The 17,857-nt window shown below is 55.5% G+C and overlaps 3 protein-coding genes across 3 annotated transcripts; 1 reads left to right on the plus strand and 2 right to left on the minus strand.

Moving 5' to 3' along the window:
- Nucleotides 1-466: 466 nt before the first annotated feature.
- On the minus strand, nucleotides 467-1,428 carry LRP88_08570 (SANT/Myb-like DNA-binding domain-containing protein; the record flags this gene model as incomplete). The annotated part of the gene is made up of 2 exons (XM_083245073.1): nucleotides 467-1,109; nucleotides 1,196-1,428. 2 exons carry the CDS (start codon nucleotides 1,426-1,428, stop codon nucleotides 467-469), a joined length of 876 nt encoding a protein of 291 aa, XP_083099567.1.
- Nucleotides 1,429-12,615: 11,187 nt separating this feature from the next.
- LRP88_08571 (CAP Gly-rich domain-containing protein) lies at nucleotides 12,616-13,889 on the plus strand (the record flags this gene model as incomplete). Its single annotated transcript, XM_083245074.1, has 2 exons — nucleotides 12,616-12,855; nucleotides 13,401-13,889. 2 exons carry the CDS (start codon nucleotides 12,616-12,618, stop codon nucleotides 13,887-13,889), a joined length of 729 nt encoding a protein of 242 aa, XP_083099568.1.
- A 2,092-nt stretch (nucleotides 13,890-15,981) lies between these two features.
- On the minus strand, nucleotides 15,982-17,451 carry LRP88_08572 (uncharacterized protein; the record flags this gene model as incomplete). The annotated part of the gene is made up of 4 exons (XM_083245075.1): nucleotides 15,982-17,125; nucleotides 17,185-17,219; nucleotides 17,277-17,310; nucleotides 17,369-17,451. 4 exons carry the CDS (start codon nucleotides 17,449-17,451, stop codon nucleotides 15,982-15,984), a joined length of 1,296 nt encoding a protein of 431 aa, XP_083099569.1.
- Nucleotides 17,452-17,857: the final 406 nt, after the last annotated feature.

A 17,857-nucleotide genomic window follows, 5' to 3' on the forward strand; every position in this document is an offset into this window, starting at 1 on the left:
CGTAGCTAGTAAAAAGACAAGTCAAAGAATCGAAAACTTAAAGTCCGACGTTTTTTTCGGGATTTTTCATCGCATCAAGTCATCCTTCCCTTATTCCATCCCATCCCGTCGTCGGTTGATGCCATCCATCTGTAGATATGCTGTTGTGTAAGTCGAGTGAATATTCATCTTTGTGCCCAAGCTCACTCATTCTTTCCAGTCAACCAGATCCAATAAAGAAATCAAGAAACAACACTCCCGGAAGACAGAGACGAGACCCTTTCTCATGTCGTTCCATGCCGATGCAGCCCATGCAGGTCCTCTTATCCGTCCCATCGTAGTGAAACCCATCGTCGCTCGCAGTGACCAAAACACCATCCTTTGCAAAATCAACCCGCAAAGGAAATGCCGATAAAGATCAAGAATTCCAACTCCAGTGTTCGCCCGCTCGTCCCATTGTCAATCAATATGAACAGAGTAGACTGTCTTATGCCATGCGTCGTCGGTGGTTCGCCTCGTGTTGAAGTCGGTCTGGGCTTGAAGCCCGTCGCTTTGATCCAGCAGATTCCATCGAGTAACTGGCGAGGCTGGAGAAGAGGGGTCCTTGGCTCGCTGCTGCGATGGATCCAACACTGGGGGCTCCGGCGGGAGTGCTGTATGGGCTGACACCAGTAGTGAGTTCAGCAACACCGGGAAGCATACCCGCACTCCTAGGTGGTGGTTGGTTCTGGATCGGGGCCAGCCCTGGTCCTGGCACGTAGTGGACTTCCTTGGGGTGGTCCGGGCCCATGGCCATTGGAGGAGGAGGCGGTGGAGGGATAGATTCTCGGCGGACAATGGTTCGGCTGCTGGCAACTGGCATCGGGGGTGCTCTGCTGTACATTGCTCGAGGCGAAGGAGCTCCGAGGTCACGAGGCATGCTGCCCTGGGACTGGGAGTGGACGTGGCTGCGTGAGGGAGAGCTTCGGTGGCTGTTGTTGCTGTCGACATTGACAGCGGCTAGGGAGAAGGGGATAACACCTGCTCGTCGAGCCATGTCCGCTTCACCGAGTTGCCAGTGCATGGCCTCGGCTGCTCGCCAGGGAACTGCCATCTCTTCCGCAACCTTGGCCCACATTTCTGGCTTGAATCTGGCTTCATGTTAGCTCTGCCTTGGAACGCGAGGGCCACTCGAGGTAGGCTCGCTTCATCCAGTGATCCGGCGTGGCATGCTTACCTCTCGTACAACCGGGCAAGCTTGTTCTTGCGTTCTTCGTCCCATTCGCTTCGTCTCTCGAGATAGTTCTGGTAGTGTAGGCGGCAACTAATGGCACTCCGGCCTGGCAGACGCTTGGAGATGTCCTCCCACTTCATACCACTCCCTCGAAGTTCGATGATGAGTGCATCTTCCTCTGGGGACCACTTGCTCTGCTTCTTGACGGGTTGCTGGTCCGTGGCGTGCGCAGGCATGCTTCGCCTGCCAGCGGGCATCTGTGTTGGAGCTACGGGCGGCGGCGCAACAGGCGCAGCAGGCCGGGGCGGGGCGGTTGAGGCCTTGATCGAAGGTGGTTGAGCAACTTGCTGGGTTTGGCGAGGCGGAGAGACAGAAGACTCATGCGAGTCGGGGGCCTTGAGGAGAGACACGATATCCACCGTGGCAGCTGGAAAATCCAATCTGCCCGCGTGGGGACCGTTGGAATAGGATCGCGGAGTGCGTCCCAGAGAGAGACGGTCCTCCACACCCGCGATGGACGGCAACTCTGCCCGCAGGAGGCAGAGCGGAGACTCGCTCTTGAGTTGGGCCAGCTCGGCGACTTTCCTGGGTTCGTCTAAGTTATGCTGTTGCGGCGGCTCCGAAAAGCCTGGCGTTATTGTTGTTGGGGGGAGCTCCGTTATCAAGGCTTGACGGAACTCCAAGTCTGTTGTCGTTGCAAGTCAACCCAAAGAAGGATGTCGTGAAGGTCGGACACGCTAGGAGCTCCGAAGCACTCCGGTAATAAAGGGTTCCTGATTAGATGTGTCAAGGTGAAAGCCGCGTCGTAATGAGTGCTGCGTAGTGGTGGGCAGCTGGGTTAGGTGTCGGCACAGTTGGGCTCGGTCAGGTACCAGTTGCCTCCAGAAGATGTGAAAAGGAGAAGAACTGTCTCGGGAGGCCGCAGCGATGGCTGTTCAGATCAAGAAGCGTGGCTCGAGGCCTTGACGAAGTGAGAGCCCCTGTGATTGGTGATGCCCAGGGTGCGCTGAACCAATGGACGGGAACAGGATGATATGGTGAGGCAGAGCAAATCGCGGAGCGCCAATCGAGGTGAGCGAAGCCAAGGCAAGGCTTGTTGTCCTGTAGGCAGCTATCTGTCGACCCAGGAGGCAGCAGACTGGTTCGATCTTTGGGCAGAGGATATTCAGGAGGGCAAGGTAAGATCGTCGGGGGTAGTCTTGTCTTGAAGAAAGAGAAAACGTCGGTCAGACGTTCCGTCGAGCCCTACTAGTATGACCTCGAGGAGCTTGTATATGCGCAGAACGAAAAGGACCCACGCTGGGATTGCCTCGCTTCTCTTGGTCTTGGCCGGAGTCGAGACACGATGAGCCAAAACTAGATAGGGAGCTAGATGGAGCTAGGGGGTGCACTTGAGGGGCAAAGGAAAAAGAAATAAGTTCACCCGGGAGAACTGGTTTTAGATGGAAGTCCAACAAGTTCTCGGGTCGAAAGGAGGCGGCGGTAGCGACTTAACGGTGTGGGGAGACGACGATGCAGAGCGCAAGCCAGGGTCTGATTACATCCAAGACCCCCGGAAAGCGCTGTGACAAGCCCAGATATGGTGTCTTAGCAAGAGGCCCGGGCAATAATGTCAGGAAACAACAAGAGAGCAGCACCAGCTGTCGAGACCGAACGGCATGGTCAATGAGCAAGCATGGACAGGGGGAGGGGTGTGTGTTTTAGGGGCCGGGGATGGCACAGAGAGAGGCGTGTCAGGAGTGACAATAGGATGAAGAAGTGGGTGGAGGTGGAGTCGATTGTTTGGCAATAAGGCAGAGGGCATCGACAGGCCAGGCCGGGGATAGATGGATGGAGACTCTGGAGAGGGCCCTGCTGGCCATCCATCCATTGATTGCCTGGTCTGGCCTGGCTCCATGGATCTCCCGCTGACCGAAAGTGAAGCAGGTAAAAAATTTCCCGTGATAGCGAAGGATGGGCGAGGATGCGTAGAGGAAAAAGAAACGAAACGCTCAAAACCGATGCGACACGGCGGCCAGCGCGAATGAATGCCCAATGGCTTGGCCCTGCTCCAAGAGAGGCTATCCCGACTTGTCCGAGTCTCGCCTTTGTGAGTCTCGGCCAGATTCCCGATGATCTTTGTTCGCCCCAAACACCTCAGCTTATCGACCAACCGCCATGCGAATATGGCCTCAGCATCGCCCAAGGCACAGGTCCAGAAACTGCCAGGAGACAGCTAGTTTGGCACCTGTCAGTACCATGGCAGCAACCAACAACCATGTCCGACTTTTTGTGTGTGAGCATGTACTGTAGGCAGGTACTGCTGTGCGACGGCGTACACCGCAACGCTTTGTACCTCATCGCCTCGTACAGCCGCGGTCTTGCCCTGCCTTGCTTGGCCTTGAGGGGGCGTTGGCGTCTATCGTGGTCTTGGAGGCTAGGGTCGAGGCCGCTGCACACCCCCCCTGTTCGGGTTCCATACCAACTCATCATGGACGCCCTCTGGTCTAGGTTGAGCGATGCGATCTTCGCATGGGGGACCATCTGCTTCCCGGCTCCGGTTTTTTTCTTCATCCTCGCCTTTTGACAGCTGGGGCAGCGAGGACAGGTTCTAAAGGCTTGGGGGGCTCTGCAGGCAGGAATCCAGAGAGAGCTTGCGCGCGTGGGATGTGGAGGGCCATGCAGGCCTCGAGCACCTCGAGGTGTCGAGGCGAGGGAGACAATGGGCTGGAATGAATGGGCATCGTTCAAGGTCGCTCGCCGCCGGTTCCCAGCCAGCATCCAATCTCAAGCATCCCGCGTTGAGGCAATGCCACGAAGCATTGCATAAAGACTCGTCAATACGGGCTTGACCAGGCGATCCATCCTCCGGGCATGGCGAAGCTGGCTCGCCGTCAGCCTGACCGACTTGCGAACTGGTTGCTCTACGTAGTAGTTCGATGTCGTGAGGCCTTCCGTGTATTGAGCCACTTGAGGCGAGAACGTCTCAGCTTTCAAGGCTCGAATCGTATCAGCCCTTGGCTCAGACCCACGGCTCGCGACTCATCTTTATTTCAGGGACGTTGACGTCTGGGATGTAAGAGGGAAGTATACGCGCCTTACGCCCCCAGTCGCCATCGATGCTCGCATCTCGGGCTCCCGGCAAGGTCAAGGTGGGAGCTGGCTGAGAGAGCGACCGCGCCAAATAATAGCGCACATGCGACTTGTTGATTGTGACTTGGAGACCGTTGGATTGGGGCTGCTCCATTCCGGCACGCTCCAGCGCGACGACAGCCGAGGGGCGTTCGCACGAACTGCCTAGTTCGAGCCAGGTTGCTAAGTCAGTCACGACGCGCTGTAAAACAACTGGTGCCAGGATCACCCTCGTCGGACCTGAGGCTTGGCTCGAGTTCGCCGCCAGAGGTTGGTCGATACCTGAGCTGGAGCTCGCAACAGCGGACAAGAACCCCAGGCGGCGGGGAACGGCGCTGCCATTGGGCATCTCCACCTCGAACCGGCGAGCCCTGGCCCCGAGGCACCACGCCCAACGAGATGCGGAGGTGCGATTCTGCAACAGCGTGGTGTGAGGCGAAGGGGAACAAGAGGCTTAACCCCAATCTCTCGTACAGGTGCGCTAGCAGGGCCAGGAACGCCCCGGGAGACGAGATCACCCGGCGGCAAGCGTGGAGAAGGGATGTCATGATGTGCAGTGGAGAAGATTTGGCAGCTGGCTGCTGTTGACTTGCGCGTTGTGAAGAGCAGAGACGATGGTCACTCTAGACGGGACAAGGCTGGGCACGCTAGGCCAGGGTCTCTCGTTCGCATTCTTTGATAGATTTGACGAGAAGTCTAATCGTGATATCGATTTGGAGAACAAAGCAGGGATAGCATGTAGGCCAGGGCCGACAACTGCATCATCGCATTGATCATCCCGGCGAGATGCCAGCCTAGCCCAGCCCAGCCAGGCCGCCAGGCACAGGCGCCAACAATCGATCAGCGTCAGCGTCAGCGTCAGTCAGCGTCAGCGCGCGGTGATCGATGGGGTGGGATCGTCCGCGGGGAGCTGGCCTGCTGGGTAGGTGCTGGGAAGGATGGACAGCGTTGAGTCGGGATGAGCAAATGGGTTGGTTGTGCCCGTTGGGCTCGGCCGGATGTACTTCCGTACCTACCTTCCCTGAACCACAGCACCTCTTACATGGAAACCACCTGCCTCATGCTGGGCTCTCACGATGGAAGAAGGCACGGGCAGATGCCCAACGTAGTACCGACCTTGACCTTCCAGTCCATTCTACTCCGTATATGACCACGTTATTCCACGCAAGTCTCTAGAACGAATTGGACACGACCAACTCGCGCGGGCTGCATCCATCTCCATCGAATGTGACGAGTTCCCACTTGAAACCGCTCACGAACCCTCAAGAAATTGCGGCGCACAACGGCGGCGGCGGCGGTTGGCAGAGGCGCAAGCTTAGAATCCGTTCGTGAGTGGCTTAACCCGCTGGCATCTGCCAAACCCCTTGCAACTGGCACTAGCACCGCTAACATTGAGCCAGCCATGATTGACAGAGCACAATTGACATCGGATTCGGCATGGAGCACCACACCTTGTTCTTCATCACCACCTGGAGCCTTGCCCAACTTGGATAACGGCGCGAGCTTGGAGCACGAGCCTAACGTCCGTCTGTGCGCTGCCCGGCCCCAGACACACTCGACACACTCACAGATCACTTGCACATAGGTACACGCCTCTTGCACGTTTGATGTTCTGTTCGGCTGGGGCTTTGTGTCTGGAGGTCGATGGTGGCCTCGACGTCCTCACTTTGGGCGCTTGAACCTTGGAGCCAACACAAGAAGGCCCGGCCCGAGCTGTCGACATGGGCAGCCGAAACAGCGAGCCGTGCCCATCAAGCGGTGCTCACCAGCTTGAACCAGCCAGCCCCCTCGCGGCTATAGAATTGGAAACAAGCACGCTATCTAAGCCGAGAACCCTGAATAGTTAGGTCAAGAGGGTGCGTTACTCCACGAGAAGCAAGGCTCTTTGCTTGATGCCAAAAATTCTGCGGGCTTGCCTTCACGATGCTCCGCTCCGTGTTGCTCCACGGCTATTCGTTTGCTCCACGCCGCTTCCGCTATTCGTTGGCTTGCCGGGAATACCCTGGGGCGGTGCTTGGTTCCGCTGATGAACTGGCGGTCAGAGAACTGATTCATCAGAGAATGAAGGCCTTGCGGCAGATGGATAGGCAAACAGCAAAATACCCGCTCCCCCTGGCGGCTGGTGTTGGTGGTTGGCAAAGCTGGTATCGTGAGTGACCGAGGATCAGTTCTGCTGGTTCCATGGATCATGGCTCGTCGCTTATGGGTCGCTCGAACACGGATCATGCGACGACTTGATGTTATTTATGCGTTGTCGAGTCCGAGCACCGCCCTCAAAGTCGCACTGAAGCTCGGTCAAGCATGCACGGCAAGGCAAGGCATACGATCTGGTTGATGTGGACTGCACACTATGAACGCACTTTGCGGCGATAAGCCAGGCTCCATCCGCAAATACCTCTGGCAGCGAACCTTCAACATGGTTGTCTCGCTTGGCACCCGCCCACTTTCCTTGGCCAACGACCTTGTTGCAAAGAATTCTCTTGGCCTTCCGTTCAGGCGCTCAGTCGGCCGGTTGGTCGGTAATCAGTCCAAAGCTTGATCTTATTCAGCACATTCTTCTCGCCCTCGGAGTGTACCAAAGAGTGGAGACACTGAAGATTGAGATGGCGTCGAGCGGGAGCCGTTGCTGATGCTACCCTGTCTACATGATGCAACAGCAGCGAACCGCCGCCCCGCGCCCTTTAAGATTGGACTTCGGCATTGTTCCTCGAATTTCTCTTAAACTTGAGGCATCTCCCACTTGAGCCCCTCACCTCACGAGCCCTACTTCCGTGATAGGGCTTGACCCTCGGGCCCTTCTGAGAACGCCACGTTATGGTCGCCCGCAGCCAGACATCTCCAGCATGGATGGATGGGTTTCCACCTCGCTGGCAAGGTGACCGCCTCCACATCGATGAAGAGAATTTTTCTTCTTTGCTTCTTTCTGCATCTTAATTTGGGCACTCTCCCACCTCCATTGGGTTAAGTAAGGTTTCCTTTAGGCCAAACTCACCCAGCATGAGTGCTTCACCGGCCCCTCCTCGAACTGCGAGGATGAGGTGGAGGGACGAGCTGGATCTGCAGTCAGGGATCAGGGCGGAACGGAGGAGCAGCAGAGCATGGCTTCGCTGGCATGGCTCAGCATCACAGCGCAGCGCAAACTGGTAGAGGGCTGAGAATGGGCGTGTACATTCTTCCAGGTTGCAGCATCGGGGACCGGTCGTCGACACCACCATTTTGGCTGGATGAAGTCGAAGCCGAGACCCGTAGAACCTGCGACAAAGTCGAGCCAAGACGGTGGTTTCTTTGGCAGAGATTTGTCCAGCAGAGTCGATGACGGGATACTACGTTGAGCCAGCTAATCGCCCCAACACAGATTTGGCTGTTGGTGCCCGAGCAAAGCAAAGTCGCCAGATTTTCCCATATCCGTTTGTCGCGGCTCCCAGCGCTGTTCTGGCCTCACGCCCTCATCCTCAGTCACAGCAGCGCATTTTGATACATGGACGCCTGAAGAGCGATCTAGAATGTGTGGGTGCGTTCCTGGTTCACGTCAGAGCGTCGTTGGACAATAGACCGGATGTTCTATAATGGTGCATCCCGAGCCCCATGGGCACCTGGATCTCTTCCATCCACGTTCTGAGATTCGAAGATGTGGCATTGCAAATGTCGTTGGGACAGGCCTTGAAGCCCACCCACGAACCATCCTCGACGAACCAAGCTGCGGATCGTGTGTCAAGTGAGCTGCGGCGCATGTGCGTATGTCGTTCCTCCAGCCATCGTCCAGCCCACAGGTGGGCCATATTTTAACTAACGACAAGATGGCTGGAGAGAGGGCGCAGCCAGCAAGGCACAGAAGGCTGTTCCGTTTCTCTGAATTAATTTGACGGTGAAAGGCCAAGGATTCCTCTCTCCTTGACTCGATTGGCGGAGTGCGGGAATGGGCGCTGCCAGGTTCCTGCGGGGACTTGAGACAGAGGCGGAGTCGGAGTCGGTAAACGGAGAGATTGAACGGGGGTGTCCCGGAGATGGGACTTGCGTCTATCTTGGCCATCCCACATGAAATATTGGCGAGAGTACGGATACATCTTAGTCACCGCCGCCTCGATCAAGGACCAAGGTACGTGCCATGACTGCGTTGGCTGTGATGCAAGCCTCCGAAACCCCTGCCCGGGACCGGGAATACCTTCGTACCCCATATCCTTTCCCCGAGGAAAGCAATTTCTGCCAGCGACGTCATGAGCCGATTCACGATCATCTGTCGCATTGTCGAAGCAAGGGGACCAGGGTGCCTCGTTAGCAGAAACGGCTGACAACAGGCAATCTTCTAGTCTGCCACGAGTCCATCTCACGTCAAGCCACTCTGAAGTCGGTCAACGCCAAGCATGTGGAGATCTACATAGGAAAGCCTGCCGCTGAGCGTCATGTTTGATGCTGCGAGTGCAGGCCCGATAGGCATACCCCCAGCATCGAGGCCTCAAATGAACCCCGATCTTTGACCGTGTTGCCGGTATGAACAACCGGAGAGGAGTTTTGTGATGTGATATCTGAAGAATTACCTAATCTATCACATCCCTTCGCAGTCAATTGTTGCTATTATGGAGGAATTTATAAGCACACCCAAGCCTCTGAGGTCTCCGTTCAAGTGGTGCTCACAAGAATACAGGGGTCAGTTAGATTGCACACTAGGTGCACTGGACACCCAGGTTGACGAGCTGGAAAAAACTCCTCCACAGATCGAGGGCTCCCGGCTCCACGTTGCCAACCGGTTTCGTCAGAAGGATTCTGGGCAAAGCAAAACAGAGTGCGGGTTTCGACATAATTTGCCTTTTATCCTTCCCTGTTCCCATGAGCCAATCTGCGGTTCCCCGTCACCTATCCTGTTTCCGATGGAGCGGTGAGTGCCCTCGGTGAAAGACCATGACACCTCGGGGATCGAAGCCTCCGACACAAATGACATTGAGAATATTCCTTTGCCAGGATCTCACTTGACGTCAGACAAGCCAACCGAACGATGAAGCGAATCAGATGGCATCGTACTCGTTCCCTGGATCTATAGCACAGGTCAAGTGAAGCGTGATGTATGTAACTTTTGACGAGTGGTTGCTCATATTGTGTCACACTACATATGGACAATTCGTCGGTTGCTGGACTGGGCGAACTGGGCTGAGAGCCGAATCACATCATGTGCTTTCCGCAAGTTCCTGGCATTGTGCTTTGGCCGGCGATTCGGAATTCGCTCAACTTACAAGACGGACAGACGCTCCCCCAAGACAGAGCGCAGAGACATGCAGACACACGTTGCAACCGGGCCGGCCTTGACTTGAAGCGAGTTGGCAAGATCGATGGCGGACAAAGGAGCAAAGACAAGGCCAGAGAAAGAAAAAATCAAACAGCCCCCGTTGGTTTTGGGGGCTTGCTGCGAACCCCCCGGCGGGTGGTTTGTGACGTGTCAGGAGGGGCCTGCAGAGGATGTCGGCCAAGGCGTTTCATCCCGTCAACCCCCATCTGTTTGCACAAGTAGCCTTGGCTTCCTATTCCGGTCGAGAACCAGATCCTAGTGCAACTCATGGGGCATCTCACCCAAGGTTTGTTGTTACCGCGTTTGTTTCCGTAAGGCGCCGTCAGCCCTATCTGCTATGGAGGTGATCTGAGCTCCCCTCACAACAGAACGGGTATCCAACCTCCAGGAAAGCATGCGCAGCAATAGTCGACATAGAGCACTGGGTTTCTTGGCAATAAGCTTAAGACAACTGCGAGCAGCAACCGGTTCGATCGACTGGAGCGAAAAGGAGAAACAGTTGATGCCTTGACCCAGAATTGCAGGAGGACGATTGCATCGTTGCATCAACAATGGGGCCGAGGAAGCGCTGTGTTGTCCCGTCTCTACCCACCCAGCGCTTGGTGTCTCTGTTGATGTGAGAAAGACCGTGGGCATCACATCAAAGGTCGAACCGGACCCGGAGCCGGGGAATCAAAGGACTGGAGGGCAGACCAGGGATGATGCCGACCAGGATAATCAGGACTGCCGCCCAACCCACGTTTTCCCGACGGCCGCGAGCCGCGCATCCACCTTTTCTTGTGACACCAGGCATGTGCCTGCTTGTTGTTGCTTGGCTTGGCTGATGCAGCAGCGGTTGCCATTGCTGCTGCTACTGCTGCGCAGCATTGGTATGGAGACATGGCATGTAAGTGAGTCGCTGCGGGACCGCGGGAAAGCAGCAGAAAGAGGCGAGCGGCGGGCAGGCGGGCAGGCGGGCAGCTTGCAGCAGCGGTGGTGGAACCCCGTCGGTCGACTATTCCCAGACGACTAGGTGCGTATATGTGTACTAACAAGTTATGGTTGATGGCACGCCCAGCGCAACATACATGATGCGCGAAATCTGGCGTCGGTCCGCCAAGAGGCTGCAGTTCGATATGGTGGTTTCCCTTCCGTGCTCCCAGGCGGACGGGTCCACGCGCGACGAGACGGACAGGCAGACAGACAAACGCCAACCGGACCAATCGCCGGCGTGAAACTTGGCCGGGCCGGTCAAGGGCGACGAGATTGTATAGGACTAGAGTTGATGGAGCGTGGATTGATCTATACACGGATATGGTAGGGTGGAATGCAAGGAACGGGCTCGAACAAGCGGGAGATGGATGGGGTTGACAAGGTCGCCGCCGCAACTACCTACCTAGAGAGCGAGGAACCTCAGCAGCGAACGAAACAGGGCCGAACGAGTCGACGGCGAGACCAAAACCAAGCAAGGCCTGACAACTCAGCCCGGCCTTAGGTTTGACCTGGTGGCAACCAGAGGATTACAAACGCGTGGTGCTGCCAGGGATGAGTGTTTTTCAGTCGGCTTGACACTTTAGTCTAGATCCATCCCGCCCGTTACGGAGCACGTTCCCGAGACATCTGTGTAATACCTACAGCTACAGCGGGTGGCTCTCCACGTTTCGGTTTCGGGGGCCCCTTGGCGGCAGGACTTCCGGATCAGACAGGGGAATCCTATGATGGAAGCATCCTCTTTCTGTTTCAAATAGCCACTGTGGCACGGAGGAAGGATCGTTTGCGCTGTTGCTGCTGCTGCCGGGTGGGATGGCTGGCTGGCGAATGAGGCATGGGCATGGGCATGGGCAAGGGCAACAAGCAACAGAGACAGCCGGGATGCGGCTTTTGGAATTGGCCCCAGCAAACGACCGAGATATGGCAAGCGATCAATGCAACTCTGTCAGTGGCTTGAGATGCAGAGTTGATCATTCTCCACACTCATAACCAGGCAAAAGGAACGGGAACGGCAGTTAGTCAAGGGTCGCTGTCAAACAAGGCTTGATGGCGAGGCGACGCGAGACAAGGCGAGGGGCGACATGGCTGCACCGGCAGCTGGCAGCAGATTGATGGTGGCAACATACGGCATCCGAGAATGGGACTGCATCCTCTTAGGATTCGGTCCTGACAATGTCCGGGAGATTGCAGTCGACGGCAGATCTCGTCGAGTTGCCAGGACCTCGCCAAGGCTGAGATGGCAGCTCGCGATGGACGAGAACAGAGCAACCGACAAGGGGCCGGTAACAAATCTCTTGTTGTTGCTTTTGCTGCTGACGATACAGCTGGAGCACAGGACTAAAGACAGGCGGCAGGTCAAACTTCAGCCCCAGCCTATCAACAGGCGCCATGCTCGGCTGAGAGACGTGTTCAACATGCGGGTAATCCGGTTCGCGCTAGTTTCTGGGTCTTGATGCTCCATAGCCAAGGATGTTGGAGCTATCGACAACGCCTCAAGAGTTCACCCCCAGGAAAAAATGATGCATAATAAGCCAGACCTAAGCCAAGATGGATGCGATGCGTGCGCGCGTGTGCCGTACTGTACTGTAGGTACGTAAGCCGCGAGGTCTCGACCCCCATTTGTGCGGATTTGAGGTCGAATTGCTTCTTTTTCCATGATGCCTCCACGTTTCCCTTTAGCCTTGTAGCTAAGCTGGGCTCTGCTGCTGGAAAACCCTGGACTGCATAATCGCAACCCCACCACACTCGATCAGTCTGGTTGTCCTCATCCAACAACACCAGCGAGGCTCCAACTCTTGCCAGCCTTTTCTCCCTGGAAACTCCATCTGCCTGCTACCAAGAGACAGACACACGACACGAGTCTCGCATCCATCGCCCTAGTCTGATCTGCCCCGGCAAGCTCATACCCTACCTACCTTGCAGGCCTGTCTCGGGTATCCGTACTGTTTTATTTTTATTTTATTTTTTTTTTGCGGCGCAGGCGTCTCGCGATAATCAGGCTCTTGACCGCCAGAGTCACTCATCATCCGTCCATCCATCCATCAGTCAGTCAGTCTCAGCAGCCATGGCCGACGTCCCGCTGGTTGTCATCTCCGAGTACGCGCAATCGGAGCGCCGCATTACACCATCATGGTCCATCTCGCAGCTCAAGACCAAGCTTGAGACGGTGACGGGCATCCCGCCTTCGTGTCAGCGTCTGTCCCTCAAGCCTACGGCCGGCGCAGAGGCCATCGCTGTCGAGGCGCCTAACGAGGACGACACCCACCTGGCCAACTTTCCCTTGGCCCCATATGCCGAACTTCATGTAAGTCAAAGCACGGCCCTCATTTGTCAGCCGCACTCTGTCTTTGCTTTGCTTCGCTTTGCTTTGCTTTGCTTTGCAACCTCCTTCACCCTCTGCTTCTGTTTTTTTTTTGTTTTTGTTTTTTTTCCTTTTTGCTATCGGGATGGGATGTCATGCGTGAACTACAGAACCCGCTGGCTGCCCGAAATTTTCTCGCCCCCGTCCGCTTGACTTGAAGATCGCCGCCATCCTCGGATTCCGACGGCTTCCACTCCGGGTCAACGCGCTGCGTTGTGCTGTGCTGGCCCTTCCAGGGGTGGAGGGGGGCGTGCAAGTGAGGTGGGCGGCTGAGGACGGTGAGCCAGCGAGCGAGCCATGACGGTGCGCCAGCGAGAGAGGCGGTGGGAGTTGAGCTACGTGTGTGCGTGCACTCAGGGACCTGACATACCTGACGAGTTCCCCATCCTCAGCCCCCGTCTAGCAACACAGGAGAGGGCCCGTGATGGTGCCATGGCAGCATCTTTGCAAGTAGTTCAAGATAGGGCTGACAGGGATTTACCTGGCAGGTGATTGACACACGTCCTGCGGCCGCCCGGATCAACTTGAACGACACCACGGGCGTCGACAAGTATGTCATGCCCGAGGAGGAGTACGAGAAGAAGACGGACTCTGTCCTGGCATGGAAGAAGAACCAGAAGCTGGGCCGATTCGACCCCAGCGCCCCCAGTCACGAGCAGGCCAAGCTGGACGCGCTCGACCGCGAGATTGCCACACGCGGCATCGCGGTGGGCCGACGCTGCCGCGTGGGCGGTGAAGACACCCGGCGCGGCGTCATCCAGTACGTGGGCGAGGTCAAGGAGATCCCCGGCGGCCTCGGTGCCTGGGTCGCTGTCAAGCTGGATGAGCCCGTGGGCAAGAACGACGGGAGCATCGGGGGAACTCGCTACTGGGGTGAGCCGTCGGAACTGAAGCATGGTGTCTTTGTGAGGCCGGAGCGGGTAGAGGTTGGTGATTTCCCGGCTCTGGATGACTTGGAGGATATGGAGGAGATCTAGGCATTGTGGGATAAGAGGACGAACATGTCAAGGTGTTCTCTGCAGGCTATTCTTGTTGGTTCGCATTTGTGCGTTGCGAGACTTGTTCGCACGGCGTCCATCAACAGGCCTGGCTCGACTACATGAAGTTCACGTCGAGGCTCAGGGCAGTGAGGTACGGCCAATAAAAGTAGACTAGACAATTAAGCCCGTTGATCTCTATGATGTCAGTGATTTGTTCATGTTTACTTTGATGTATTTGCTGTATCGTCGAGCATTGTTTGACCCGAGTTACTGGTGATAGTATCTCAGCTCCACTCATCATCACGACCCCACGATCTTCATCGCAAGCAAACACGATGGACTCGAGTTTCACGCATCGGATCTTTCCTTGTGAAACACATGCCCCGAGCTTCTAGACTTGTTAGAAATAGATCTTTCGCCCCCTGCGAGAGATCTGTCGTGCGTTTATTCTCTACTTCTCCCTCTTTTTTCTCCCCGGGGCCCTTTTTTTTCCTGCACCTTTTTCCCGTCTTGGTAAAGCACCCTAGGGTCATGATTCCCGATCCGTGAATTCTTGCAGCAACGGCTTCAGGGGACGGAAAGGCCCTGGGCAACTTTATTTCAACAACAGCGAATCTTCTATGGGGTACTTGTAATTATCTATGGAGAAGATGTAGGTCGTGGTCGAATTTACGCCGTCGTGTTTGGCATTACGGTTGTCGAGTTGCGCCATCATGGGCGCGCTGGCTGACGACGGGCGCATGTCCCCCAGTCTACCCCAGGTTCATGTGCCGGAGACAAGGCTTTTCGGGCAACTCCGCATTTGTTTCTCGGGACATTTGGGGTAGAGTTAAAAAAAAAAAAAAAGGTCTCAGGGATTGCCGAGGCATGGGAAACTGGACGCCCGGCTGCTGAGACTCTGGGGAAACGGGAGATGCATGGTTACCCGAGGAGGAGGCTTGCAGAGAGAAAAAAAAAAAGGAGGGGGAGGGGGAGGGGTTTCCCGGGTTTTTGGTGTGTGTCACCTTGCATGCTGCTGCGAGATATCCAGCACAAAACTGAGGACACAGTCAGATAGTGTGTGTGAGCTGCGTTGGCTATGCAGTTTTCGTCAGCAGTTCATTGCAGGAACCTTTTCATTGTCGTGTGTAGTGCCGGGGCAAAAGTGCACGGCGGACCGAGGAAATTCCATGCAGCAATGACATACCATCGTCCATCCTCCCCAGCCGTTCAAGCCCGGGATGTGGGCGTTGCTGCTGGCTGCAGCCGGTCAGATTTCGAGGCGGAATGTTGCTGCAGTCATTCGGCCGGAGCCGAGGCTCTGTTTCTGGAGGTATAAGCCATCCGGACAACAGGGGAAGCCTGGTGTTGGACGGCTAGTCGGTTTGTTGACGAGTTGAGCTGGATGGTGAGCTGACATGAAAGGGGCTATGTTGGTTGAGGGTTGTAAACATGGCCAGTTGCTCGGCTGTGTCTCGTTGCCGGGCTTCAACACCAACACGTGCTATCACTCCTAGGCTGTCAGCTATCCTAACCAAGGACAAGTCCATAGTTCGGGCTATTCCTTGTTTCATATCCCATTCTCTTCCTCTCTCGCGAGTCAAAAGGATCATTACAGTTTCAATAGTTGCACATGAGGAGGTTGTCATGCTTGGTAGACCTCACAACAGGCCCTAACTTGATATAGAGACCCCATGTTGGCGATACGAGTCAAGATTCCAAGTTTGGACTCGCCCAGGGGTATCAAGGATAAGCCTTGGCTCTCACTAACTCATATTTAAGTTGAGTTCTTGACTCTTCCTGGCTATTTTAGGCGACGGGAACCCACGAGGTGTGGCGCAACTCTATTGTGACGAACTGGAATTCAACTGGCGTTAGTTTTCATAACGCCAGGGCCGAAAGGTTTCGCTCCAGGGGCAACTATGAAGTGAAGGGCTTCGTTGCACAAGAGTCTCTGGGTTGTCCGTCTTCTGCCAGTGTGTATAGACAGAGAACAGTTGTAAAAACTTCAAACAAGACACTTTCCTGGAGCAAAACCATCAACAAGAGGCGGTAGAATCAGCACCCGGCTTGATAGCAAGGACTAATATAGACTAAACTCTACTAAAACTTATCCAAGATACTTCTTCAACCCTCTTAGCCTCTCCTTGGCATCCTCGAGGACACTGTCCTCCTTACAGATGGCAAATCGCAAAAAGTTCTCGGCTACATGCGAGTTCTCCGAGAGGTAGAACTCACTCGGCGGGATCGCTGCCAACCCAAGCTCCGTGATGAGAAACCAGCTCAGCATGAAATCTCGCGGCCGAGATGCAACACTGCTAGGGAACACATAGCCCTCTGGGAACTTCAGTGTCGAAAAGTTGACAAGGACAAAGTAACCCCCCTGAGGGTCTGTGTATGGCAGGCCCAGCTCGTCGAGGACCTGGACGAAGCGTTTAATCTTGCCCTGCGTCTCATCCCGCGACTTCTCCCAGAATCCCATCTCCTCAGCCAGCTGGTAACCCGAAGCACAAGCCTCTTGGAGCGGACTCGGGCTCGAGTAGCAGATCCGCATGTGTGCCGCTGCGACGTACTTGACTAGATGCTCTGGACCGATGAGGAATCCTATCCTCCAGCCCGTGGCGTAAAACGTCTTGCCTGCGGAGCCCACCGTGAGGGTGAGGTTCCAAATCTCCGGAGATAGCGTGGCCATGCGCTTTGAGGGAACGTACGTTAAGCTGTCGTAGACGTCGTCGGCGATGATGATGGTGTTGTGCTCGACGCACAGCTTGCCGATGGCGCTCAGCTCTTCAGTCGAGAAGACCTTTCCCACAGGATTATGGGGAGAGTTGAGCACCAGCATCCGTGTCTTTGAGCTGAATGTAGTCTTCAGCTCCTCCATGTCCAACGTCCAATCCCCTGAAGACGAGGTCGCCGTGTCCCCGTCTGCTGGGGGGCTCAGGGGCACATATCGAACGACGCCGCCAGCCATGCGGATATTACTGATGTACTGATCAAAGTACGGCTCAAACACAATCACCTCGTCCCCTTCTTCGACGAATGCCATAAAGGCGCTGAGTATGCCTTCGTTTGCGCCAGTGGTGATAACTACCTCGGTGTCTGGGTTGAGCTCTCGCTCCAGGCTCTTGGAGTAGTGCGAGGCGATTGCGTTCCTGAGGCTTTGTCGGCCCTTGGCTGGGGAGTATTGATTGGCGTCGACTCGATCAAGAGCATTCTTGGCAGCATTTAATATGAATTCAGGGGGGTTGTAGCCGCTGTCAACCCATATTAGCCAAGTTTCACACCTATGTCTTAACGATACGGGGTAGCACACAAGAAGCCCTGTCCCATGTTGACTACTGGCTGGGCCTTGAAGATGTTAGGCCATGGGAAGGAACAAGTGAATGGGTTTCTCTAGTCTCTTACGGGCGACTGTGCGGCTGCGTTGTTGATCATGGACCTGAAGTTGGGATCAGTCAACGCCTATCATCATGTTGGCGATGGGTGTTGAGGCTTACCAGACATCTTCGGGTTGCTTGGCCACCCGCTGTGCCGGCCGTGGGAGTTCCCTCGGGGGTCTACTGTTTGAAATTGAAGTCATATTGCACGACGATATGCCTTTTCGAGCTGGTGTCGAGTTAACCGGTGTTATGATGGCGTTGGAGACTATCTTGACTATGTTATCATGTAAAGCCAGAGGAGAAGTTACATGACTGGAAGTAGTGAAGGCTACAACTCCATTATGGCTTCGTTCACTGTTATTTATGGGCTTTTTGATGTGACATCCTAGATAACAGCTCAGGGACGAACCGGACCTTGATTCAGTTCCCGCCTAGAGTGTAGATGCAGCCATTGGTCTATCTTGGGATACTACATTGATGAACCAATGCCAGTCACTGTTCATATCCGCATTGGCGGAAGAGGCACCTGGTGCTTTTCCCGACAATGGTGAGTGCATTAGCATTCACTGTTTAAGCTGTGCCCGGGCTGCCGACGGGTATGAAGCG

Source organism: Fusarium phalaenopsidis, assembly GCF_050370095.1.
Source record: "Fusarium phalaenopsidis strain FUZ10S chromosome Unknown contig_32302, whole genome shotgun sequence".
Classification (NCBI taxonomy): Eukaryota; Fungi; Ascomycota; class Sordariomycetes; order Hypocreales; family Nectriaceae; genus Fusarium; species Fusarium phalaenopsidis.